Source organism: Chlamydotis macqueenii, chromosome 23 (assembly GCF_036417535.1).
Source record: "Chlamydotis macqueenii isolate bChlMac1 chromosome 23, bChlMac1.mat, whole genome shotgun sequence".
NCBI lineage: Eukaryota > Metazoa > Chordata > Aves > Otidiformes > Otididae > Chlamydotis > Chlamydotis macqueenii.
In genome coordinates, this window is record NC_141578.1 from 4,152,032 (window position 1) to 4,178,635 (window position 26,604).

Here is a 26,604-nt window from a genome sequence, read left to right on the forward strand (position 1 = left end):
GCTGGCTCTGGGCGAAGAGAGACTATGAGATTTCAGGCAAAGCGCTTCTCACATGCACCAGATTTATCAAATTGATTAAAAAAACCACCCGACAGATCCAGGCCTTGTTCCTATAACAGCTAGTGGAGCGTGTTGGACGTTAATCAAACCGTCTGCTTGCAGTGTCCAGAGGAGCCAGCATCAGCCAGCTTGTGTTTTTCAGGCATTGGAAGAGCTGTCAAGCTGTAATCTGTTTAGGACAAAATAATTTATAAATACACCTTCTGATAATCTGTTATATAAATATGGGAAGAGAGGGGGGTTTTTGTGACATTGTGTATCCCTCAGAGGGCCGGTGAATCTGTGTGGGGGCTGAGAGTCCTCGCAAGGGCACCCAGCAAGAAGGGACCCCCAGACCCTCCTCCTCCTCCTTTCCCCCTCTGTCCCCAGCACAGAATTATTCTGTCCAAACCATTCTCTCCAACTTTGCCCATTGGGTTTGAAATATTTCCGGTAACAGAGCTCCCATCCCTTCCCTCTGGGACGCCCACCATGATCTCCTGGGTGTTTTTCCTAATCAGGTGAGAAAGCTTTTCCCTGTCACGTCTTGGGTGTGAGCCCTGAAGCACAGAGCTCCCACAAGAACCTTGAGGAGACTCTCAGACCCTCGGAGAGTCCTCAAGCACGGCAGCAGGCCGCTGCGGCACGATGCTCGGGACAACCTGCTTAGGAGGTCCTGCAGGTCTGTGATGCTGTGGCCAAGCAGTCAGTGTCTGGGGTTGATTCCTGGCTGTGAGGTCATGTTCAGAGTGTTATCTCGATTTCTTGTAGTACTCAGGGTGTCTGTGTCCAACATGTTTCTCTCTTGGTGGTTTTCTAAAGACAGGGCAGGAGAAACCATTGGCTGCTATGGGAGAAGCTGGGTACAGCTGGGAGCAAGTGGAGAAGGAACCCCTGGAAAAGGCTGAGGTCAGTCTGGAAGAGAAAAACGCCGTTGGTTCTCTGACATGGGATGTCTTTCCTGGTGACATGACTGGCTCTGCACTCCCTGCCTCAGTTTCCCCTTTCATACAAGGGGTTGCATACCAACTCCTCCCCTCCAAAACACCTCATGGATCAGTGTTGTGTTTCTAAACGCCTCTGAAACCTGGGCTGACACGGGCTCTGGACAGCATCGGGCAACTGGCTGCAGAAACCCTCCGTCCCCACGCGGAGGAAACGTGGGGAGTTTCCAAGCCCGGCTCTGCAAAGGCAGATCCGCACGCTGGCGGTCGCTCCTCCTTGGTGCGAGATGAGGGCAGCTGAACACCCGCGCGCTCCTCCCGAAGGCAGGGACAGCCCCGGAGAGAGGAAAAAGCAACTTCCTCCGCTCCATGCACAGGAAGAGCGCGTCTGGGAGGTGGGAAGGGGGGTGCTGGGGGCTGCCTGCCCCCCGTGCCCGCGGGGTTCACTTTGCAGCATCCCATCTTCTCCCTCGTGCGAAGCCCAGAGGTGCTGTCTTGTCTTGAGAAGCTGCAACAGGGGGATGGGAAGCTCCCAAACGCCGTTGGAAAATGGAGCGTGGAGGCGGTTTCTTTGTCTCACACCGTGCGGGCCAGGAGTTTTACCGGGTTGTTTGCTCGGTTAATTTTTTTTTTTTTTTTTCCTTCCCTGCTCAGCAGTCTCCGCAGCCACCTCACTCCGCAGTGCGTGGGCAGGCACTTTGAGCACTGAGGAACGCACCCGGGAGTCGAACAGGGATGCTTCTCTGTCTGAACCCGGCTGCCGTGAGCTCCGGGGCGGGGGCCTGATCCCGAGAGCCCGCACAGTAGCTCCTTTCACCCTCTGAGGGGGTGTCTGCAGACAGAGGCCGATTCATAAGCACGGTCTTCAGAGGCAGATAAAGGTCGGGGCACGGCTGGCACGGATCCCGGAGCCGCAGTCGGCTGGGAGTCGCTGGTGTCCAGCTTCTCTGAGGCAGTAACAGGGCTGGAGGGGTGCGAGAGGGGGGCAATGGTGGGCTGTGGGGTCAAACTTGCTTCATGCTAACGGTTGCAAGGTGCCGGCATGGGTCATAGCGGGAGATGCTGGAGGTGCCCAGATCCCCATGCGCCGTGCCCTCACGCTGCCCAGCAGCTGCTGGTAACGGAAGGGAAGAGCCTGTTTTGGGGCACAGGGCAGCACTGGGAGCACTGGGAGGCGGTGAGCAGCAGGGCTGGTGGGAGGCAGTGCTGGTCTGCGTTGATCCTCGAGGTGCATCCTTTTCCCTCCCTAGATCCAGCTCCCAGGAGAGAGAAGGAGCAGCCCCCGAAGGAGCACCCCGTGTCGGCAGCCCTCTCGGAGCAGAGATGGATGCTGCTGCTCTGCTCCCCACCCCGGTACCAGGCAGGCTTAGGCTTGTTCCCTCCACTCCAGCTTTTTCCTCTTCTTTCCGCTATGTTTCTCTTCAATGAATGTACAGCATTTCTCTTTTTGCTTTCTCCTTTCCTGTTCCTTGGGAAGAATCCATGAGTCTCACCCCCTGGCTTTGGTTTGAAATATATATATATATATATTTTTTTTTTTTATTTTTTTTTTAGAGTAAGAATTTAGTGTGAATAAATTGTTCTCACTTCTCCCTCTGATTATTCACTTTCCCTTATGAAACAGTGCTGTGTTGAATTATTTTTTCTCCTTTCCCAACCCTTCCACCCTCCAGCTTTTTCATGTTCTCCACATTAGTTACTCTCTGGGGTTTTTAAGGTTTTTATTTATTAATTTTGGGGAAATAAGAGACAGGTCTCTGCCTCCGTTCCCCACCCACCACGAAAAGAGGGGTGAGATGGGTTTGGCCGGTGGTGATCTCCATCCCCTGGGGCTAAAGCCAACCTCATATGGAGGTGGCAGAGAGGGGCTGGGGGGTCCTGTCTCCGTGGGGTGAAGTGCCCCCCTGCTCCTTTATTTTCCCGTGGGTGCACAGGAGGAGGTGTCCCATCCCTGCATCCTCTCCTCGCCCCATCCCCTGCCTTCGCCCCGAGCCGCTCACCAGCGCCGGGCGCTTGAACCAGTGACCTCGGCAGCGGTTCCCAGCCCCGAGCGGCTCATTCACGGCCGGGCCGGAGGAGCTGCTGGCAGCCCCGCTCCTGCTAATCTGGGAATTGTATGCCAGGAAGCACACACCCAGCTGACCTGCCCGAGACAAAGCCTGCAGTGTACGCACCAGCTCTCCCCAGGCGTTCTTCTGCATGGCTCCGGGCTATTTCTGAGCCGTCCCCAGTGTGCAAGCCCTCGCAGGTTCCCTCCAGGGACTTGCCCAGGGGCTGGGCACCTGCTTTAGCTGCAGCACCAGAGGTTGGTCCTCCTGTGACAGGACGGGGCTCCCGGCCTGGTACGGCATGGGATGCTCCCAAAGCCACCTCGTGCTCCTGCCGGTCTCTGGGGCTGTAGCACCCAAACTCTGCTGGCTAACCTGAAACCATGGCTGTGAAAGAAAAGACCGCCCTGGTCATCTCTGGGGTGTTTACTCTGAACCCTAACAATGGCAAATTAACCACGGCCATCATTACTTTCTTGCTAGATTGGTTTAGGAGATCTGTCCTGGCAAGAGACGTTGCCTTCCTGGGTACCAAAATTCTCTGTCCTTGACACATCCTTAGAAGCCTTGAGCTCCAAATAGACTTGACTTCTGTGTAAAACCACTGAGATTTCCCAAAGAAAAGTGCTATATAAAATGTAGGTATTATTAGCAATCGCCCTCTGCCAGGTCATATGTCAAACACCAGCACAAGGAGGTGTTAGGAGGAAGGGTTTGCCTTGGCTGAGTCATTTCAGGGTTGTTTCAGGCTTGTGTGCACCTCTTTGGGAAGCAGCTGGTGTCGTCTGCTAAATTAGGTCTGGCAGAGGCAGCAAGTCATTTCCACAGCATCCCAGCATCCCTGGTCAGCGCGGTCCTTGTCCCTGTGCCGTTCCGACCGCGTAGGTGGGAGGTGGAGACGCCTACGCTGAGCTGCCCTTGGCGATGGTCGGGGCAGGCCGGTGGAAATGAGCGCGGTGAGTTATTCTGCTCTACCCTCTGAGGGCAGAGTCGGGCCCGGCACCTTGACGAGAAGCCGCACGTTCATGTGACGCTCCCACATCCTGCTCGGTGTATTTTAAGAAGGTTGTTTACAAACACCGGTGCAGTGCTAGAGCGAGCGAGGCTGCTCACAAACCCCGTGAGCTAGAAAAGCCTCTGCAGACCTCGTTGTCTTCCCACATGCTGATAGAAGACAGTGACCCAGTACTGAGGTGGATGGGCTGGTGGGAGGTACTGGGAGGCTCAATCCAATTTCCTGCATTGTCCTGGGCTTCGGTGCAACCTTGTCCTGAGCTGCATGGTCTTGCTCCGCTTATTCTGCATCTTCAGATGGTCGTGGACTGCTTTGTGCAAGATGCTGCACCAACACGGAGTAAAATAAATGGCCGGTGCCTGAAATAATTTCCAATCTGAGATTTCCAGGTCTCACAAAGCTGTTGTAAAGTAACATCACAAATGTGAGACACTCAGATATTACAACGATATGAGCCAACGTAATAGAATATTTTAGACGAAGCATTCATCTGGATGCCAGCCTGTGAAAGGGATAGAGCTCTGCTGGCTTCTGTGGACTCACACTAATTTATTTTTTATTACGACCCATTTGTATTATGATGGCGGCTGGGAGGCTCTAGGAGATGGCCTCCAGCCTGAGATCCCATTATTTCAGGTGCTCTAAAATCACAGAGCAGCTCGGCAATCTCTGCCCCAAATTTGAAACCGCTAAGGATGTAGCCTGGTATTTTTTAAAAAACAAACCCATTCTCTAAGACACGCGGAGCTTCCTCCACGCAGGGCATCTGCACGGGCCCTTCCCCAACGATTCGGACGGGACTCAAAAGTCCTCTCTCTGCTGACGGGACCGCGCTGGCTGAGAAAGAGATTGTCATTTAATCAACAAAGGGTGCTTACAGCCCCGGACCAGATGGGAGAAATATTGGCCAAACAAAGGCTCTTTTCAAGGAAAACCTCCGACTTCTGCGTCGAATGAGAGCAGTGATTCAAGCTCTGGAGGCAAGTGGTCGAGAGAGCCATGGGTCGGGAATTCTCATGTCACGGGCCAAGCGGCTCTCCTGCCTCATCCACAGTGGGAGCAAGGGCTCCTTTACAAGCAGATATCATTCCTGCTTTACGTTCAGGAATGATTTGAATCCCTTTGTGGGATACACCTATTTTCTGTTCGCACCCATCCGTAGCCCTCCCACAGGGACACCTTGGGCTCATGTGATGGGGCGAAGCAGCAGAGACCCGGTGAAACCCCAGAGCCCCGCCGAAACCCCAGAGCCCCAGAGATGCTCCCAGCCAGGACAAGGTCGTTCGCTCCAACCGATGGCCCGACCCCACTGGAGAAATCCAGCTCGGCGTTTCCAGCAAGCGTGTCCCGCACAGGGCTGGGGCCAGGCGCTGCGAAGCGGCCACATGCTCCTCACCCTTCCCTCCCAGCAGCGTTGGGGCATTTCGCTCGCCAGAGCTGTGATTTTGACCAAAGGAACCATTAGTCATGGGAGCCTCGAGCCTTTGGTGTTAAAATCAAATGCTAGATGTCAAGTTAGCATCCATGATAAAGAAAACTCCGCTTTACCAGCACAAACATGCTTCGTGTCCTGGTTTTAAAGCCCAACAAGGCAATCGCATCCTGCTCATCAGCCGCGCTGGACCAGCGTCGCTCCGGGGACGGCCCGGATGGATTTTCAAGCCGTCGGCTGCCCGGTTCCAGCTGCCTCTCCACAGCCCCAGCCGAGATGCTGATGCCTACAGAAATCGCAGCCCAGCTGCTGCTCTGAATCAGGCAGGAGGAGCTGCGGCTGCCACAGCGTGTAAAAGAGCTTTTGGGTCTGCTGGTGGTATATAAAATGCAATATAATGTTACCTATGATTTTTAAAGCCAGCTCCAGTCCTGGAAATAAAATACGGTATCGTTCCTTTTTTTTTTTTTTCCTTTAACAGCTATAAACGCTGCCCAATATTCTCCTTCCCTCTCAGCTTGTGACTGTCCTGGTTTACGGCATCGTCACAACCTCCTGATTGATTTACGTGTAAAGTCAGTAAACAGTCGCTTCCAACCTCTCCAGTGCCTTATCCCACGGCTCCGTGGCTGCCGGGTGACTCAGCAGCGTGGAGCACAGGCGTGACTAACTCTTCCCTCTCCAACAACCCGGGATTTTTGGGTCTTTGTTCAACGCATTCCTCCGTGCTGGTGGAAGCTGCCTAACGAACCGCCCTGGCACAGCAGCGTGACTCATCCCAAGGAGGCGCGCGCCGATCTCTGGGACGCGAGGACGTCCGGGTTCTGCACGTATCCCGCTACGGGAGCTCGGGCTGGACCGCCGCGCGCGGCCGTGCCGGGCTGGAAGCCGGCGGAGCGGCCAACTTTCTCCCGCCCTCGCCGAGCCCGGCGCTCCCTCGATCACGCCCAGCAAGTGTTATTCCCAGAACTGGATGCGTCCGGTGCCTCGAAATCAGACCTCAGGCTGTTTATTACCGATCGGCGTTTGGGCCGTTTCCTCCCCAGCAGCTTTTGGGACTCGCTGCGGGAGGTTTGTTCACCGCGCAGCTGATGGCTGCTGGGGTTTGCATCTCTTCGCCCCAGCACGGTGAAATGGGTTTGTGCGGCCGTTCAGGTGGGACATCCCCCGCCTTGAGGGGGGAAACGTGTCTGATGAAGCACATTACCGCACACCCCGCCCCTCCTTTCTCTCTGCTGAGCAAATTTTAAGCGGGAAGAAGCCAAGAGCCCAATTCCTTGGTCCAGCAACACCCAAGTGTGTGGGGGGAGCTGAGCCCACCCCGGCCCTTTAATTGCAGCGATGGGTGGGTGTCTTTAAAAAGAGGGAACCAGAGGGGCATTTCCCATGGAGCTGGGAATTTCCTCCTGGCAGCCTGGGCTGGTGCAGCTCTGATGGGGGTCTGTGGTGCCTGACCACAGCAGGTCCTGCGCCGTGAGTACCGACACTGGATGGGGGGGTTCGGTAAGCAGCCGGTGCTTTGGGGGTTTGCTGTGTTGGGGTGTGAGCCTGGAAAGCTGCTCGCCCTGTGCAGGGCTTGTCTGAGAGCAGGGGGAGCACAGGGCTCCCCTGGGATGGAGGCAAAAATACGATTCACAGCCTGGGTTGGTAACTGGTGTGCTGGTGGGCTCTGGGGGTGGCACTGGGCGCCCAGTCCTGGCAGCCGGTCCCGTCCCACAGCCCTGCTGTGGGATTTCTGCTGCCCTGAGCTGGGTTTAGCTCTGGCCATACGCAGCCCCCCTGCTCCACTCAGTGCCCGTGGCTGCGATCCCCACGCTGAAGGGTACCGACCCCTGCGTGGGACCTTGCCATATCGACCTGTGTCCCCAAGTCCCCCCGGGATGGGGATGCTCTGACCCCTGTGGGGAGCCCACCAGCAGCATGGGGATGCCCAGCTTGCAGAGCCAGCCCTTGTGCTGCGTGCACAGCAGCTCTGCCAGCGTCCTGCGCTGCAGCGGGTCCCCAGTTTGAGGGGGTAGGAGGCTGTGCTGGGTGCGTGGGGCACTCCTCGCTTGCTGCGCTGGAAGTGGGGCACAGCGCGCCGTGGGATCCCCCTCGCCTGGGGTGCACAGCTGCCCGTGCTGCGGCATCGCCCAGCTTGCCCCCAGCATCTCCTTTGATCTCGGAGCCGTAACACCCTTGCAGCAGCCTGGCCGCGCTCGGAGCGTGTTTCCTTTCATTGTCGCAGTAGAAGAGCCCATAAAACTGACTGCAAGCGCGGGCTGCGGGCTCCTGCACGCTCCCGTTCTCAGCACACCCCCGTAGGGGACCAGAGTCTGCTTGTCCCCACCCCGATCTCTCGGGGATGCCACCGGTGTGATGGAGGCGGTGGCCTGGCCCAGACGGAGAGGCAGCTGGTCCTGGCCCGGCGCCACATGGTAACCCAGCCTGTCATTGAGCAGGAAGGCGTGTGGTTATCTCAGCGAAGGCTGTAATTAGGCTGCTTGGCACTAACTTGTCTCAAAAAGCTGGGGAGGAGGGAGGAACTTCGGATCAGCCATTTTATATGAAACTTTATAGAGAGAAATGGAGGCTGGGACAGAACTGGTCTGGAGTGGGAAGCCAGCTCCTCTCTGTGACATTCCCACGCATCCCTGCGCCCCTCAGACCAGACACACCCCAAAAGGAGCTGGACCTGTAAAAGTGATCTGTTTAAAACCAGTCAGGCGAAGCATCCCAGTCCCCAGCTCAGATGGAGCTGGAGCCCGTCCTGCCGCCGGCGGCGCACGGAGCTGGGCAGCGTGCCCGTCCCGGGCTGTAGCTGGAGCGCTTTTCCCGTCCGCCCTCCGATAAGATGTGTTGTTCATTCATCGCTGCGCGTTGACCGCAAGCCAGGCGAGAGGGCTTGCGTGGTTCCACTTAGAGGCAGAGGAAATGCTGCTTGGCGTGGTAATCCATCTCCAAAAGAGCTCTTGAAAGAAGAGGCTGTGCCGCTGGCTCCTTCGTGCTGGAGCGTGGTTCGTAGCGGATCCCTCTGGATTTCTCCAGGGGCTGAGACTCCTGGGTGTGATCCCATTCCAGCAGCGCTCAGAGCTGCCGGCTGCTTTCGACAAATCTGCCCGTTGACGGGGACCATGCGAGGTGGTCTGGTGTGGGTTCCTGCCCCGACGAGCGGGAGCAAGGAGAGCTTGGGGAAATACCAGGAGGCTTTGCCCCGGGCTGTAAATCAGTGTGTGCCCTTGGAGGTGAGCCAGCACAGCCGTTAGCGATGCTCTCACATGGGCATGACTGTAGCGGGCAACTCGTCAGCTGATTTGGGGCAAAACGATTGCGCAGCTGTGGAGGAGTCTGCATGGCAGCGGCACTTGGGTGGTGAGCAAGTGTGGGGCAGCGGCTGGCCAGCCGAGCCGGGGAGGGTTGTGCAATGGGAAATCTCTTGGGCAACGCAGAAGCGATGGGAAACAGGGAATGGGGCTCTTCCCTTGCCCGTTTCGTCCCTGCCGCTGGCTGCCCTCCTGGCCCCCGGCGAGGGTACGGCTGGCAGCCCCAGCCCCTGTCCCACCCCATAATTAACCCACGTTTGCAGATTAGGGAAGCTACGAGCCTGTGCAAACACTTCCATTTGCTTTTGATAAAGTGAAGGTATAAAAAAAAAAAAAAAAATCATGCCCATGAGGTGTGGCTGGTCCCAGCAGGCGGCTTGCACTGGTCTGGGTTGTGCTGGGTCTGGGCTGCCGAGGGCCATCTGCCAAGGGCCAGGAGTTCCTCCCTGCCCCGAGCGCCCGGCCCGTTCCCGTGACACCCGGCCGTGTCGGTGGCTGTCCCCAGCCCCGCTGCTCTCCAGACAACCGCGGCGTTTGTCCTAAACTTGGCCCGGTGTCGCTAACGGCAACTGCTAATTGTTCTCTCGTTCTGTACTATATTTAATTCCCCACTATTATTTTTTCCCCTTTTAATCATAAAAAGCCTAAATTTCCCTCGGGGAAGGTTATTGGCTCGAGTGTGGAAATATACCTGTGACTTGCACGGAGCTGAGCCACGGGGGCTTTGGCTGTATTTTTAAATCCAAGTACAAAGTGTCTTCGACGCCGCTTAACCCTTCTTGGGGTGGGTGGGAGTGGAATGGGGGGTCCTTCCCCTTCTCCGCTCCCACTGCTCACCCTGCCTATCCTCGGGGTGGGCACCCATGGGTTGGGATGTGGGGACGGGAGGGTGAGAAAGGAGCAAGCGTGGGACTGGAGGAATTGCTCTATTTTGCCCTATTTTTCTACGGCCTCCTCCTCTCTGTCTTACTGGGGTGAAACCAGTGCGTAGGCATCCTCCCGTGCGTGGTGAGGGTCAGCCTGAGGGGGACTGCGTGGCTTCTCCTTCGCAGGCCATCTCCTGCCACCCCCGCAGGGACAGGGACTCAGGTTTCTCCGAGGTAACCCAGAGCCTCGATACCTTTGAGGATGTGGGCCAAAGTCATCCCATCTGAGAGCTATTTTGGGGGAGCGCGGCTGCTCCCGTCAGACCGTTCGCACAGTCGGAGACGGCCAGGCGCGAGTAGAGGCACAGATGGGACAGGTGGGAGGGAACTGGCCCCCGTCTCTGCTGGTTAATGAAGTCGCCCGAGGGGGTTTCGCCCTGGGGGTCCTGGCAGACCTCGCGCTGCCTTTCAAATGGGGGCAGGTTTGGCTTTGCAGCTCAGGCAAAGCAGATTTGGGGGCTGACCCTGGTCACTGGGGATGCACGTAGCATCTTCTGCACCAAAGGAGCAATTTTTTTTTGGTAGTAGCTACTCTGGGGTCTGAAATCCTCACCCAGAAGAAGAAACAAGGTTGAAACAACTTTTTTTTTTTTTTCTGTTGTTTATAGCTGTAGCCTGGGGTCGGTCCTGGCCCAACTCGGCTGCTCTCTGTGGGGTGACTGGGGTGGGAGGCTGGCGCAGCAGCGGGAAAGCCACCACGCAGGGCCTGGACAGTCTTTGTGTTGCATCCGTGGGCAGCAGCGGGGTCAGGACACAGCCGGAGCCAGCGAGACCAGGGCCAAGCTCGCCTCCTGGCCAAAGAATCCCCCTCTTATGCACATCTGTCAGCAGAGCTTTCCTGCTCCCTGCTCCTCTCGCGCACAAGGGACCGAGTGTCTCCCTTCCTCCTCCCCGAACAAAGAAGGCTACAGTTATTTTTTCGCTTTCTTCTTCCAAGTGGTTTCACCCTTGATTTCCCAGCCTTGATTTTTTTGGATGCCCGAGGAGACCCATGCAAAATGCAGATGGGCCCCTGGCAGAGTGTGGGGATGCTGCTCGGGTACCACTAACCCATCTCCCTCCCCAGCCGGCATCCCTCCTCGTCATTCTCTCCACCAACAATATATTTGCTCCCAAAGCATCTGGACCAACTTGGGCTCCCGTCCAGCCCTTTTGGCAAAAGCATCCTGTGGACAGGGCTGGGGGAGAGGGAGATAGCACTGTAGTTTGAGCAGTTGCCCGCAAAGGAGGAATTTCCACATGTGAAAGGAACGTGGCTGCAACCCCACCAGAGATGGAGGCCATGCCTTAGGGATGGGGATGGCTGCTGCTGACTGACTCACCAGCTGCCTCTTTGCAGCCGCTTCCTCTCCGGGAGGCAGAAACTCCCAGTTTTTATTTATCACATGGCTTGAAGCAGGGGGTAAGGAAGGAAACGCTCTTATTTTTAACTCCTCTATCTCCCTGGGGCCGGGGGAGCGAGCGGTGGCATGGCGAGGTGGCCGCCCCTCTGTGCGTGCCAATGAGCATCTCCACAGCCAGGGTTGCTCAATCACCTGTGCGCAGCTGCCTGCAGTATTTTTGAGTCTGAGCCTCTGCACAAAATGTCCTGTCTGTGCATTGGGAGCAGCCCAGAGACCCTGCACAGAGTTGGGACGCACAGAGTGGGCAGCATGATGGCTCAGTGTGGTCATAGCTACGTTGAGGGCAGCTGAGAGGGATCGAGCCACAGGAGAAATGCAGGGTTTGGGGTTTTTTTTTCTCCTGGAAGCCACCTGACGATGCTGCTGACTGTGTGCTGGCAAACCCCAGGCAGCAGATGCCGGGGGTCCCTCTTTGTGCCCACCACAGCGACAGAGCTGTCCCAGCTGGGTGGCTGGATCCCCTTGTTGCCCTCCCAGGGGGCTTCATCCATCCCAGCTCCATCCAGGGAGGTTTTGGAGACCTGGGGATGTCGTGTCACCATCTCCAGGGTGCAGGGGTGCACCAATGAAACATTTTGGTTTCTCCATCCTCCACTGAGCTGCACCTGAGCCATTCAGCCCCAAGCATGGGCTGGACATGGCGTCCACCACCCCAGCGTGGGGAGGGGGCTTCCCGACTGGGAAGGAGACTTCCAGAGGCTTTGTCTTGCTACTCCCCATTCTCCTGAGTGGGAGAAACCAGGCCAGATGCCTGTTTGTTTAGTGTAATGAGGTTTTTTTTAACTTTCAAACTATTTTTACTGCTCAGCGCTCTACAAACACGAGCCATCCCTGGGGTCAAGGGAGCCTGGGTGCACGGGGAGCCTGGTTTGGCCAGGCTGGGAGAGGTGGTGCCCAGCCAAGCCATGCCCAGTGAGGCTGGTGGGACCAGAGTGGGCACCGGCGTGGGTGTGCGCACACCATGGTCCCCCTTGGCTGCGATGCCACTTGTGCCTTTGATCAAAGTGGCTGGTCTGTGCACAAAGTTTTGGTCATTGATTCCTTGGGGCTTTCTTTGAGCTCCTGTTGTGAAACCTTCATTTGCTTTTAACAGCAGCAAGGTTTTTTTTTTTTTCTTATGCTTTTCTCTTTTTCCCCCTCTGTTGCCCTGAGATAAAGGTTTCTAAATCTGTCCTGTGCTGAAAACGCAGCTAATCCTGATGGACCTGAATTCGCATCTCCCCCGGAGGAATTGCACTAATTTTTTTCCCTTTGTTCTGCCAGGGGACCTGTCCGTTTCCTAGTGGAAAAAAAATTTCACTATTTAGGGCAAGGTTTAGATTCCTGAAACCTGTGTGTTTGTTTGCGAGAAAAGAGGACGGGAGGAAAATAAATGAGAAAAGCATCATGCTATTTTTTTTTCCCTTCCGATATTGTTTTTACAGCAGGCAAGTTTTAATTAAAGTGAGGAACTAGGACACTTGTGCTGTCCAGAAGATGCTCTGAGGATGTGGTCCTTTTCCACCACCGTTATATTGGGAGCCCGGAACGTCTCGCCCAGCCCTGTGATGTTGGGTTGGCTGGGGAAAGGGTTGCTATGGGCTGTAGGGATCAGTTGGGATTTGGAGGGGTGGGGGGCACTCCTGGCTCCGGTTGATGATGGGTGAGCTGGATGCAGCAGTGTTGGGTGCTGGGTGAACTTTTTCCCATTGGGAACTGGGGACTCCTAAATCAGTTAATAACTCATAATTGTCCTGATACCATTTTCCGTGTGCCCTGGTAGGAAAACAACAAAAATTTATATTCTTGGCATTGGTTAATTTTCAAATTTTTATTTTCGAATGTTCACTTTTTTTTTTCACTGTCTCATTTGCTGCATCTGTAAGAGATATTAATTTACTTTCATATCTTATTGTGATGTCCACCACTGAGGCCTGTTTATCGTTGATGAACATCAGGTCTGGTTTATACAATTTGTTCTGCTCACTTTTTAATAATGGTTCTTGAAATGTAACCCAGTCTTCCTTTTCGGCCTCATTTGCCAACGATTCACGTATTTTTTTTTGTGTCTCTTTATCCTCGCATCTTGTACAACGGGACACAGCCTGTGTGTGGCACCGTCCAGGGGCTGGGGACAGCAGCTGGGGTGTCACCCTTGTCACCCCGGTTTGGGGGTGCGGGGGGAAAGCTCGTGTGTTGAACGAGGGGACAGTTTGGGTGATGGCGGGGAAGGGGATGGAGGTGGCGAGAGGCGAAGCGGGAAGGAGCTGGACCAGTTTGGGAGTGGCAGGCTGGTGGGAGGCACCCGGGGCTGAAGGAAGCCGTGAGTGCTCACCTGGGGCAGAAAAATCCAGCGGGAGCTGCCTGGTCCTCCCCTCCTGGGGTGTGGGGACAGGGACAGGGACAGGGACAGAGAGGTCCCGCCGCTAAGTGAGGAGGGGGATGAGCTGAAGGGCGAGAGCGGGGCCTGGGCTGGGGGGGCCTGGGATGGCAGGAGAGGGGCTGGGGGTGACGGGCTGGGTGTATTGCGGGGGGGCTCAGTTTCCCTCTGCCACGTACAGGGGGAGCGGGCACATCCCTGCTGCATGGACCAGTTGGTTTTGGAAGGGAGAAAGCACCCCTGGACCCCCACCGCTCCCGGCACCTTTCCGAGCGAGTGTGAGAGACCCCGTCGGGGAGGGGGGGGTGTCTGTTTTGGGGGGCTGGGGCCGAGCACCGCCGTCCCCACCCCACTCGACGGCAGGACGCGTGCATACCCCCCTGCCCCTCCCAAAGCGGGAGGCGGGGAGCGGAGGGTGGGGCCTCATTTTGGGCATCCCCCACCCCCCCTCCACCTCCCCCGGCAGCTCCGGGTCTCCTCCCAGGCCAACAATATTTGCATGGCTTTTCGAGCGGGACTTCCTGATCGCCCTCCATTGGCTGCAGGTACGGAGCTGTGCGGAGACGGAGGCACCGGCAGCCGGGCACATCCCATGCAAACCTCGAATTGAGCTTCATCTCCCCCCCCTCCTCCTCCCCTCCCCTCCACCCTTTCCTCCTCTTCCTCCTCCTCCTCCTCGCTGCCCTCCCCTGGCTCCCTTCCTGCACGGCACATGTAAAAGTTGTGCGAGGGGCTCTCGCTGCCTTCCCGCTCCCCTTTTTCCACTCGCCAAAATCCCCCCCCGACCCCGGAGCAGGGGTTCCTCCCGGTCTCCCTTCGCCCCATGGTGGATTTCGGCACGGGACGGTGATTTCGGGAAGGACCGGTGCTGCAGCGGCAACCATGAATGAGATGTCAAGTTTCCTGCACATCGGGGACATCGTCTCCCTCTACGCCGAGGGCTCCGTCAACGGCTTCATCAGCACTTTGGGGTGAGTGGGACCCTCCCGGGGCTGCTGGCCCAGGGGCAACCGGCCACGGCGGCCGGACGGGTCGGGAAAGTGGAGCTGAGCCTGAGCCTGGTGGGAAAAAGGGGCTGGAAAGCTCTGGGTGCAGGTGCTGGGGAGGGGAGGGGAGGTTGTGCACCTCCGGCTCCGGTCGCTGCCGGGGGCAGGATGTGGCCCTGGAGGGACCCTGCAGCCCACCTGCCCCGGCAGCCGTGGCCAGAAACTGGTTCCCCACCCATTAGGGGCTGGGGGAGGTGAAATGGGCGTAAGCAGTGTGAGGGGTCGGTGGGGTTAGGAAGAGGTTGTGCGTGTGGCCAAGCGGGACGGTTCAGGCAGCCAGGATCCCTCCCGGGGCGTGGGGTGATTCCGTGCTTCCAGCCCTGTCCAGTTTGGCCAGAGGCTGCTGTCCTCTGGGACAGGCAGTGGTGGCTCTTGCTGTTCCCCTTCGGGGTCCCACACGCCCCGTGGTCGTGGAATCACTACAGGGTCACCAACACGTGGGTGCCTGTGGCCACCAAGTGCTGCTCGAGGCTGGGGGGACCACGGAGTTGCCTGGTCTGGGCTGAGCCAGCTCCTTGCAGCCCCCTGGACGTGTTGGCACGGGCGAGGGGATCCTGCAGCCTGACCTGGGCAGATGAGTGGAGGGCTGGGGGACCTGTCCCTTGTCCCCACTGCTTCCACGCGAGCCGACCCGGGCAAAGCCAGGCCAAGATCTTCAGAGATGCCCTTCTCCATCTGCTTGTTCCTACCAGGAGTGTTTGCCCTGCGGTGTCGGGGAGGGCTGCTGGATGCCTCTGGGCACGGGTGGCTTTTTTATTCCTTACCCCAAAGCGGGGACCCAAACGTTGCCCGCAGCCCCAGATGGGTGGACGTGGGTCTGTGCCAGCGCTCCTGCCCCATGCTGCGTGTAGGAGAGGCTGAGCTCAGGCAGGAATGCTGACTTGGATGGGATTCCTGGGGCAGGAGCTGCCCGGCTCTATAATCTGCGATGAATGCACTTGCTCCCACATGCCTACGTATAACCGGAGATGTACATACCTTCGCCTACACGCGTTCGCGCACCCACCGCTGAGCACGGGCAGCCTCTGGGTGAATGCCCACCAAAGCTATCCTTCGGCCGACTGTGAGATGCTGCCCAAAAACGAGCTGCTGGGCACAGCTGCCTGAAGACCTGGGCACAAAATCCCTGTGTGTGCAGCCGGGCAGAAGGTCCTGCACATGCGGGATGCAGCCTGTCTGCGCCCAGCCCTCCCTGGACGGGTGGGAGGACATCCCCAAGGTTCTTTTTGGAGAGGTCTCCTCGTAGCTGGCCCGCTCCCCCAGTGGCAGAGCCGTCCTGAGGCAGGGGCTGCAGCCTCGGCAGCCCAGTGCTGAGCACCCCTCCAGCCTGTATGTGAAACTGGGTCTGGGGGAGGCTCTGCTGGGACCCCACGGTGCTTATTAGCCCATGCAGCACATCCCAGTGGCTCACTGGGAGCTGAATTAGGAAATTAGGAGATGTTTAGACTCTTTGGAGCTCTGATCCCTTTGCAGCTCTGGCCTCCAGGTTCCTATTTTTGCCGAGTACTTCTCTAGACTTACAAGCATCCAAAAAGCGGGGCTTGCTTGGAGAGCCTCTTCTCCCAGGCCTTAGCGTGGCTTTTGCTGGGCAGCACCACTTTCCGGGGTTCTGCTTTCCCCAGCTTGTTTCCTGCCCTCTGAAATTGTTTTCCCTTGTGCACCACAAGCTGAGAGACCCAACCACACCTTAAATCACTCCTGTGATATGGAACTGGGTGACTCACCGAGAGTGCTTCTCCCTTAGCCCTCCTGCCCACAGTTTGGGACCTCACTTAGCCCGTTTGCAAGGCAAATAGCTCTGCCAGCTCTGGGCTGGGTGCTGCGCGCCCGGCTGAGCGCCGTTGTTGGAAGCGCTCTCTCCATCCTTCCTTGCAGAGGGCAGGAGGGGCTGGTTTTGGCTGTGGGATTGCTGAGGGTCTGCAGTGGGATCCTCCGTACAGGGTGACGTGGAGCATCTCCAGGTGCTGTCACAATGTCCCATTAAGGGACGTCCCCCGGTGCTGTGACATCCCCGTGCCAGCGTCCCGGCAAGGCAGTGAGCTCGTCCCGAGAGCACTGCTGGGGTGTCTGGCACGCGCTGGGGATGCTTCCTCCCGCCTGGCTCTGCTGCTTCGCCTTAAACCCATTAACCCCAGTGCTTTGTCACTGGTGGTATCTGGCCAGTGGTGACCAGTGGCCCCTCTGCTCCGGGACAGCCTGAAGCCTTGCCCTGGGCTGTGGGGAAATGGGCCGGGAAGGGTCTCGGCCGGGGCTGAGCCAGCACCCGGGGCACTGGCTGCTCTCGCTGCCCTCGCCGTCGGAGGGTTGGGTGCCATCCAGTCTGTGGAGGGGGGGACCTGGGGGCTGGACTGGCCGCTCACGCAGCGCCAGACTTTCCCGATCAGTGGGATTCCTCAGCAGGGAAGAAGAATCACACCCCTTATTAACACTAACTCTCAATTTATTATCTTTTCAAGAGCTTTCCTCCTTTCGTAGCCAGAACTCACTGAGGATGGTGGAGAGGGTCGGTGGTAGAGGTGGGGGGAGCCCTGCAGCCCCCAGTTGAGCCTCTGCTGCTCCCAGCCCCCCGAATCATGATGATGAAGGCCCCTGGGCACAAACCCTTCCTCTGCACGCCCTCTCCGCAGTGGGCGTTTGCTCTTAAGGAGGAAAAACATCCCGCCGAAGGGTGGGGAGCGCTGGGCTAGATGGGGGAACGCTGAGCCAAAATACCCAAACTGGCTCAAACGCTAAAGACAGCCCAAAGGGAGGAGGTTACCTAAGGTGTCCCACGGGAAGGCAGGGCGAGAGCTGGCCGCTGTAAAGCAGCAGCATCCCGAATTTTGGGGGGAATGGGGATGGGGGCGGCCACACTGCTGGTCGCATCCCTTGGCCATGCCGCTCAGCGCCCCGGGAGCGACACGGTCCCTTGGGGGCGATGGGAAAGTGTGTGTCGGAGATGCCAGAAGTGGTTTTGGGGACGTGGGAAGGTGCCCAGAAGGAGTTTGTGAGATGCAGGGACCTGAGGGTGGTTTGGTTTCCCCTCTTGGCTCGGTTCGCGGCTGCGCCTGGCTGGCAGCTGGGGAAGGGCTCTGCGGGGGCTGCCTGATTTCGCTGCTGCAAATTAAAGGTGTCTGAGGAAACGGCAGCTTGAAACAGTTTGGGACAAAAGCAGCCGCGTGGGTCAGGGCTGTGGGGTTGTCACTGCGCAGCAGCTTTGCCGGGACTTGGCACGTCACCGCGGGGAGCTCGCGCGTGGCTGCTGTGTTGCGTAGGGACCATCGCTGGTAGCTCCTGGGGGATCTGTGCTGGGGAAGTGGGAACTTTTGGGATAGGATGTGGGATGGGGTGGATGTCCACTGGTGTGGGGTGCTCTGAGGGGATCATCCAGGCAAAGCAAACCAGTGGCCAAGCAGGGAAGGGAGCTCGGAGACCTTGATTCAGTTCCTGCTCCAGCGTGATGGATGTGGCGGTGCTGTGAGCCTTGGGAGACGCCGCTGTCATGAGTGTTCCTGTCTTATCTTGTGTCCCTCATAAGGCAGCACGAAACGGCCAGAAGCCAGAAAGGAGCAGAAATGGGGTGCAGGTGCCCGCGCTTGCCGGAGGGCTCCCAGGACCCGCCGGGGGCTCGGGGACCAGCACTGTGGGCTTGTGGAGCGGAAGGGCCGGTGGCAAACCTGCCTGAATGGCAGTTGGCTGTTTTAAGATGAAAGAACACCTTTGATAGCTGTAATTGTGATTGCAGGTGGATTTGCAGGGTGGAGCAGTTCAGGGAAATGCAGCTGGTTAAAGGGTAACTCCAGCCTTGCCAGGTCAGGATGAACTAGTCTCTGTGGGGAGGAGAAGCACGCGAGGCCAAGAGTGGCTTCCTCCTCGGCGCTGGGACAGCAGGGGAAAAAGCTGCATTTTTGCGGCTGCCCTGCATTCACTCATTTTATTTTTATTCCTCCTCGTGGGCCCAGTGCTCATCCTGCACCCCAAGCCAGAGGGGCTGACCCAGCCCTGTGCCCAGCACCGAGCTCTCCTTATCCTCCTCCTCATCCTCACTTCGAGGGGCTGGTGGGCTTTGTGGCAGGGTGCTCCTGCCCGAGCTGGGGCTCCCCTCCTCCCAGAGCACCCCTGGACCGCGGCGTGCCGGGGTTCCCCTCCGCATCAGGTGTGCGCCGCGGCCAGGGAAGGCTCTCTCCTCTTCCCCAGCCCGGGTCGGCGTGGCAGGAGCGGTGCCTCCACGTCAGCCCCAGCTGGCTGCCGTCCCCGGGGAGGCTCGGGGCGTCCGACCGCTGCAGATCGCAGCGCCGGACGAGCTGCTTTTCCCCTGACCTCCGGCGAAGGCTCTGCCTCGCACGAGGCCAAGCGCGCTGGCCCCGGGCCAGGGAATCACTTTGTGCTCAATTTTATTTTTTTTTAATTTTTTTTTTTTCCTAAAGCATGCAGAAAGCCCCAGTGGAACCACGGCGATGGCTTTGCACGGCTTAAAGCTAACCAGATGCTCGCCCGCGCTTTGCTGGGCCGTGGGCAGCAGGCTCGCCGATGTGCGGGATCCGGCCCCTCGTGCTCCTGGGGTTTCATTTGAAAAGGCAAAGCGTGAAGCTTGCATCCGCACATCCAGCTGCTTCGCTCAGGATCTTCCTTCCAGGTGTTCAGACACCAGCCGCCCCTTTTTTCTCATTAACACCTGAGGAAAGGAAGCTGCCCTCCGCGTGCCCGGCGTCCTCCCCGCAGCTCGGCGAGCGCCCGCGCGTCCCTGCGGCTCTAATAGCAGGGGGAGCTCGGCTTTGCCCCGTCCCGCTGCGGTAATTCGGGTGATCAGCGGAATCGCATCCCGGCCCAGCGGTCACCCAGGTGACTCATGTCCATCCTGTCAGAATCCTTTTATTTCGAGCAATTTTTTTAACTGCAGAATGTTAGTCTGGAGTGTCAGTTTAATAAAAACACTTTGCATTCCTGCAGAGCGTGTAATCTTAGGATTAAAGATGCTGACACTGCCTGGAGATCCGTCACTACCTCCATCCTGGCGGGTCCCTGTCCCTGATCCTGCCCGGCGGAGCGGTAACGCCGGGCGCGGGGAAGCGGCCGGCGATGGCTGCAGGCAGAGCCGCTGTGGGTGGGAGGCTCTTACGCCGTTTACTTCGGCGCTGAAAATGGGCCCTGCAGGTCGGCCGCTTCCTCGGAGGCCCCCGGCCACGACGGCGGAGGATTTTTATTTTTTAAAGGGCTTTGATGAACTGAACCCCCCCGCTTTCGTGGGAGCTGGCCACGTGCTGAGGGGTCGGTGCTTTGCTCCGTCAGCCGGAGCCGTGGGGGTCAGCCCTCGGCGGTCTTTGCTCCCAGGTGCATTGGAAGTGTTTGTTCTTCCCTGTCCCCCATCAAAATGGGGGCAAGAGAAACCAAAACCACCCGCCAGCGGCGCCGGGGCTGGGCTGAGGCTTTGCACGCCTGCTGCGGGGTGACGCGGCCCTTGTCCGCTTCTGCTCTGTTTTTTTCCCCACTTTACCTCAGAAAAAGCACTGTGTTTGGGCAGCCCCCCCTCAGGACCTCCAAACCCCCCGCGCTGCCGACCATGAGCGTTTACAAAGCCCTGGCCGGCAAACAGCTCGCCGTGCATTGACGGAAACCTTGTGGGTTTTGAAGCGTTGTGTTTTTTTTACAGTCTTCTAGGTCTTTGCTAATTGTTTTTAAGCTTCTGCTGCCACCAAAAGCGTTAGAGCAATGGCTTCTCTCTCTTTATTTGAAATCTAAGGTGAATCTCCTGAAGAGCTTTAAGGAAAGCGGGGAGCTGGCAGCGGGGGCCGATCAGAGCTCCCTGCCAGCCCGCACCTCCGCTGCCAAGGCCGCGGCAGCGCTGGGGTCCCCGGGGTCCCAATTCATCAGCGCAGAGGCCAAATTCCTCTCTGCCGAGCTATTGAAAGGAATTTTCCCCTCCTCCGGAGAGCGGCTGGGCTGGGGGAAGGAGGCTGGATCTGCGAACGGGATAGCTGTCTCTTTTTTGGCCAACTCTTTTGCAGCGCGGCGTGTCCGCTCCAGCGATGTTTTGGCTCTTTGGTTTGTTGAGGAGGGGTCGAGAGTCCCTTTGGGGACAGTGTGGGCTCCGCTGTGCCCCTTGCTGCCGTGCCGCGTGCCTCGGTTCTCCAGGCGGCCTCTTTCCCCCTCTCCCAGGGACAGAGGTGTCCCGGCGATGGCTGCTCCCTCCCGGGATGTCATCTTGGGTGCATTCCTGCATCCACTCGCACGCTGCCTGAATTCAGCCTCTGCAGGTGGGGACACGCTTCTCACTTCCTCGCCCGGGGCAGGAACATCATTTCTCTCGCTGCGTCGCTTCCCAGGGGCTGGGAGGAAGCGGGTGAGCAGGTACAGCCTGTCTCGTTGGGTTCCCTTCAAAGCCTTGCGGGGCTGCGCAGACCCGGCTCCGGGTGGCCCCGGCGCCACGAGCCCCCTCGGGCGACGCTCGTCCCTTCGTGCTTTGGGGGCTGAACGGAACCTGGTGCCAGGTTGTGCTTTGCTGTTCTGGGTAACCACGAAAAGCGACGTCCCATCCATCCCGAAACGGGTCCTCGGCACCCAAAGGCCAGACCTGCAGGATTTTGCTCAACGCTGGGAAAACAAGGAGGTGGGCAGCGAGGAGACGCAAAGCCCTTCGCATCTGATGGGCAGAGCCACCACCTCTGATCAGATAATAATTAATAGCTGGTTTTGGTGGGCTCCTGCCACCTCCATCCACGGCAGCTACACCCTCCACATCCCGGGATCATTGCCGACGCCGTATTTTTCACGGGACGATTTCTATTTGCGGCTGTTTGCCCCAAGGCACCGGGATGAAAAACGCACGCGAAAGAAATGACGAGCGATGGCGAACAAGGGGCGACGTGTTTGGAGCAAGCACCCAAGAGCGGCTGTTTACTCCGGGAGCTGAGTGTGGTGCGAAATATTTTTAGAGCGCGGACGGGTGGGAAACAGGAGGTGCAGCTTTTGACGTTGTCACGCTGGGGCAGGTGACGGCGGCACAGCGCTGCGGTTTGTGGCAAAGCCGCTCCGCTCGCTCGGGCCCCGCTGGTGTCTCGTTGTTGCTGACACCCTGCTCCTGCTTTTTTGTCCCCGCGCAGGCTGGTGGATGATCGGTGCGTGGTGGAGCCGGCCGCTGGCGACCTGGACAACCCGCCCAAGAAATTTCGAGGTGAGATTCGGGCAGCTGCAGCATCGCCCTGAGCAGCCTCGGGGAGGATGCTGGCTCCGAGCATCCGTGCCAGCGATGGGAATCAGGATCCCAGGCATCCCAGCTTGGCTGGGGATGGGAGGTGCTGCTTGTCCTTTGCGGAGGAGCCTGGAGGGCTCTTGGACAACCTCCTTGGTGCTGTGACTTGGCCGAACCACCTACCCTCCTCTGCTTGCCTCTGGGGGCATTTGTGTGTTTGCTGGTACCATCTCCACGGTGGGACGGTCCTTGGGAGCCCTGAGCCCAGCCCTGAGGAGCAGGGGGAGCTGGGACCCATCCCCTGCAAAGGTGTGTCCGACCATCCCAAAACGCATCCCGAGGGATGCCAGCAGCTGGGTGTCTACCCACCAGGAGCCGGGGACAGGGAGGGACAGATGTAGGAGCAGTTTTAACAGGCAAACTATTTCCAGGCGAGCCTGTTCGCGCTCGGCATTCATTCCGCCTGCTGCGCTTGGCTGCACCTCAGAGAGAGCTGGGGGATTAAGCTGCCGTTTAGGAGGCAGGCAGGGCTTAGGGAGGGATGGTAAATCCTGATCTGGCCGTGGCCGTCACGTTTTGGGCTTGTTATTTCCCATTTGGGTGAGGGGCAGGAGCGGGCAGCCGCGGCCAGGTCCGGGCGGAAAAGGGGATGAGTCAGTGGAAGCTGGGGCGGTTCCTGGCCTGTGGAAACGGGCTGGAGGAGCCAGGACAGGCTGTTGGGAAAAGCAGATCGTGCCTCCTGCTTCCCCGATTTCCAAGCCGTGGGGCTGGCCAGTGAGGTGGCCTTGGCCTTCGATGTCCCCAGGGAGCAAAAGGGGGGTGACATCCCCCCCTTCGCTGCACCTTCCTGGGAAGTGCCAGTTCTGTGCCCGGCTGCCCCGCGTGCTCTCACGCTGCGAGATGCCGGGGAAGGGCTGTGTCCCGAAGAGCGTCCCGGTTGGGTCTGAGTGCCCGACGCACGCAGCGTGTCGCTGGGCAGTGTACGCAGAGCTGTGCTCGACGCTGAGAGAATTTCCCCAAACCCACCATTGTGGTGTTGGGTTTGGGGGCCGGTGTAGGGCACCCGTTCTTTTCGACCCAGCTGCTGTAATTTCAGGCCCCCTTTCAAAAACATGTTTTCAGGTGTTTGTTCCTCACTTCGCTTTGTGCCTCCACCTCTTTCTCAGGGCGGCTTTAACATCCCGCGGCGGGGTGCCGTGCAGGCACCCTTCCCCTCCGAGCACCCTTCCCCATGGGGGTCCCACCCCAGCAGCGACCTGCCTCTCCGTGGGATCCGTTGCCACTAATTTATACGTGGGGCTGATTAACGAGTCATCCCACAGCTCCCCAGAACCCCACGGCCCTGCACAGCCCGGGGAGCTGTCCCGCTGCCGGCCATCGGTGGATTTTCCGCCGGGGCTGGATGGGAAGAGCTGGAAGCAGCCGAGGGGCGGCCGGCGCAAGGCTCGTCCCAGCAGCCGTGCCGTTTCCCTGCCTGGACATGGGCGGGTGTTCAATCTCTTTTCCAGGCGAAGGTCTGGTCTAGACTCAGCCCTGCTCCACGCAAACCCTATCAGGATGTCCAGGCGCTTGTTTTAATGGCCGGAAAAGCAGCGGTCTGCCTTCTCGATAGCGATCACCGCGAGGGAGGTAAAAACAACGGGCTGCTGCCGTTTCCCTGCAGCACCAGCAAGAGGCTTGAGAGGATTTTCATGTGCTGTTGCTGTCCCCGTATCCTGTGGCCGGACCCTGCCCTATCCTGCGCTGCGGTGGGGCACACGCGGGACGTGCCAGAGCCCGGCTCGGCTTCCCAGTGGGGAAACAGGACCCTTTTCCTGGAGTCAGGTCCAAATGGATTTTTGGAAATGCCAAAACCCACCCAGGAGCCTGGCCGTGTGAGGTGGGATGCCCAGCTTGGCCACCCGCATCGCGGCGGGGCTCAGCCCTCCGAGAGACGCCTGGCACCTCGCAGTTATTTGCTTTTCTGTGCGGTTTCTTTCCCCCCTCGAGGCTCTTCCCAGCTCAGCGTTCAGGCACGTCAGGAAAAAAGCAAATAAAGGGCTTCAATCCCGCGCTGCGCCCGCACCGCCGCGGCCGCACGGCTCAGCGGGCGGCGAAATCCCCGGCCGTGCTGCTGCCCGAAACGCCCCGCTCCCCTCGCCGCGGGTCTGCGGGGGGTTTTGCCTCCGTGGCCGCGCTGGGTGGCGGCGGCTCGGCCCGGCATCGCTCTGCACCAAGCAGTGCTGACGTGGGAGTTTTTCCTCGGCTTCCCTCTTTTCTGCTCACCATCCATCCATCTTGCAAAAAAATCATCGGTGCTGAGGCCTGGGTGCCAGAACCTCCGGCTTCCAACGCGAGCTTTTCCGCGTGCAAACCATTCCGTGCCTCAGTTTCCCTCCTTGCCAAACAAGGCCGAGCGCTGAGACCGGGATGTCTGGCAGCTCCTCCGGGCAGGGCGTGCTGGGAGCCAGGGCTTTGATTTGTGCCTATCTCTTAATAGCTATGTTGTTGTTTTTTTTTTTTTAACTCGCCTCCCCAAGTTTGTACTTTCTACCAGATGCTTTTTGCAGCCTGATTAGCAATTTAATTAAAACGACTTCAGGTGGCCCGGGTGTTTCTGTAGCCCCTGCTCAGAGGCAGGGGGAGGAGGCAGCCAGGCATTGCGGCGGCAGCGACGCTCGGTCCCCGATTAAAAACCCGGCGTCACGGCCTCCTTGGCACAGGATGTGCCGTTAGCAAACAGACCGGTACAGCGAAATGTGAAACTTGGCCTCCTCCCAGCAGCCCAGCCGGTGAGAACTGTGCTCTGCGCTTGTTTGCTCGTCACTCCCAGGTAAATAAATACGTGCTTGCCAGCCACTCGGGACCGCGGCCAGAGATGGAAGTGATTTTTATTTTATTTTTTCTTCTCCTTTTTGTGTCTGAAGTTTCTGGGCTGCTATTTCAGGCGGAATTAGGGCGATCCAGGCTGCAGAGCCCTTCCTGCCCTCGCCCAGCCCTGACCGAGGGTTTGGGAGGTGTAAGCGCCTCCTTGCCTTCAGACATCTGCTCTCATGCTCCACTTCCCAAAGCCTGGATCTGGGAATCTGTACCTCCTACTCCTCATCCCGGCCACAGCAGCCTGGGGAAAAACTGGCAAACTGGGGCAATCCGCAGAGCACGGATACGCCGCGAGTGTTTGGGATGCAAACCTGTGCCCTTCGGGTTCCCCAAAGCGTTTGTTTTAGGATTTAGCTGTTGACATACAGATTTTTGGGAGCGGTTGCCGGTAGCTTCCAGCGCTGGTAAGCGAGGCCCCCGGCGAGCGGTCGCGAGAGAACAGCAGTGTGTTCTCAAAACCGGCGTCGCGCTCGCCAAAGCGGCGTATCCCGATGGCAGGGCCGCCGCGGGCTCCGGGTGTCCCGAGGGGGACAGGGTCACAAGGGAGGTGTGGAGACGTCTGCTCGTGTCTCAGCCTCACGGCGCCCGTGTCCTGCCAGCTTCCCCCGCTCCCGGCGGGATCCTTTCCTCCTTCGGTCCAGCTGGGCTCCGTCAGTTCTTTTTCTCCCCCTGAAGCTTTGCTTCCCAAATTGCGTGGCCGTTTCCGATGGGAACGCTTCTAATCACGAGTCCGAGAAGTGGAGTCACTCCTGGTCTCATTGTTTATCCTGAGTTGAAACCAGTCCACCAGCTCATACAAGGTGACGTGACCCTCCACCAGTCCCAGCCGGGTCTCCCGTGGACCCCCCAGCAGCAGATGGGATTGCTGTGGGTTAGGAGGACCATCTCCCAGTCATGCCGCTGGGATGGGAGCGGTGTCCCGGAGGAACGCTCGCTTCTGCCCCTTGGTGACGTGGGACACGCTGGTGGCTGGTGACCCTCATGCTTGCCTTCCTCTCCTCCCAGACTGCCTCTTCAAAGTATGTCCCATGAACCGCTACTCCGCCCAAAAGCAGTACTGGAAGGCCAAGCAAACCAAGCAGGACAAGGAGAAGATTGCGGATGTGGTGCTGCTGCAGAAACTCCAGGTGAGCAGGGAGCGGGCGCGAGGGACCCGCTGTATGTTGGTTGGGTGATGACATCCAAACCTCTCGCCGTGCAAATCCTGATATATTTTGCTTCCCTGAAAACAGCCCATGTGGAAGGTCAGGACCTTTGACAGGCTGAGAGAGTTGGGGCTGTTCAGCCTGGAGAAGAGGAGGCTCCGGGGAGAGCTGAGAGCGGCTCCCAGTGCCCAAAGGGGGCTGCAGGAAAGGTGGGGAGAGACTCTTCAGCAGGGCCTGCTGGGACAGGACGAGGGGTGATGGGTTCAAAATAGAGGGAGGGAGATTTAGATTGGATATTAGGAATTTTTTTTTTTTATGCTGAGGGTGGTGCACACTGCCCAGAGAGGTGGTGGATGCCCCATCCCTGGAAACATTCCAGGCCAGGTTGGCCGGGGCTGTGAGCAACCTGATCTGGTTGGAGATGTCCCTGCTCCTGGCAGGGGGTTGGACTGGGTGGGCTTGAAAGGTCCCTTCCAACCCAAACCATCCTGCTATGACCTGTCCTGGGTTTTGCTGTGCTCAGTATCCCTCTGCTCAGCTCTGTTGTCTCCTGTCCCACCACCCTCCCCTCACCTTGGACCATTAGCCACAGCCACCTTTTTGAGAGGAACAGCTCTTAATTAACCGTGGCATACGGGGGCTGGGATAGGAGCTCTGTCCGGTTCTTTGGGCTGGCATCTGCAGGGCTGAGGGTTGGGGTCCCCGGGTGGCGTGGCGTGGCCAGGCTTGGCCCGCACCGTGACAGCGCGGGGTGAACACAGCGGCGAGCGAGGAGCCGCAGATTATTTTGTTGCTCCCAGGAGATGTCCCAGGGTAGACCTGCAAAGAAGAATCCAGGGGATTGAGCGGGCAGGGAGAAAAAGGGAAGGTGGCAATGCTGCTTTCAGGATGAGGGGTGATGTCCACCTGCCTTTCCAC

The 26,604-nt window shown here is 58.4% G+C and overlaps 2 protein-coding genes across 3 annotated transcripts in view; both read left to right on the forward strand.

Annotated features, from left to right (window-relative positions):
• Positions 1–2,462, forward strand: part of LOC147597991 (uncharacterized) — a 12,220-nt gene extending 9,758 nt beyond the window's left edge. The window contains exons 8-10 of the mRNA XM_086765955.1: positions 430–560; positions 862–948; positions 2,234–2,462. Coding sequence (XP_086622081.1) covers positions 430–560; positions 862–948; positions 2,234–2,411 — 396 coding nt within the window. The 3' untranslated portion in view covers positions 2,412–2,462. The remainder of the gene's footprint in view (positions 1–429; positions 561–861; positions 949–2,233) is intronic.
• Positions 2,463–14,048: 11,586 nt separating this feature from the next.
• ITPR3 (inositol 1,4,5-trisphosphate receptor type 3) overlaps positions 14,049–26,604 on the forward strand; it is a 41,255-nt gene continuing 28,699 nt past the window's right edge. For both annotated transcript variants that reach the window (XM_086765426.1, XM_086765427.1), the window contains exons 1-3: positions 14,049–14,439; positions 21,594–21,664; positions 25,547–25,668. In XM_086765426.1, the coding sequence (XP_086621552.1) occupies positions 14,351–14,439; positions 21,594–21,664; positions 25,547–25,668 (282 nt within the window). In that variant the 5' untranslated portion in view covers positions 14,049–14,350. The remainder of the gene's footprint in view (positions 14,440–21,593; positions 21,665–25,546; positions 25,669–26,604) is intronic.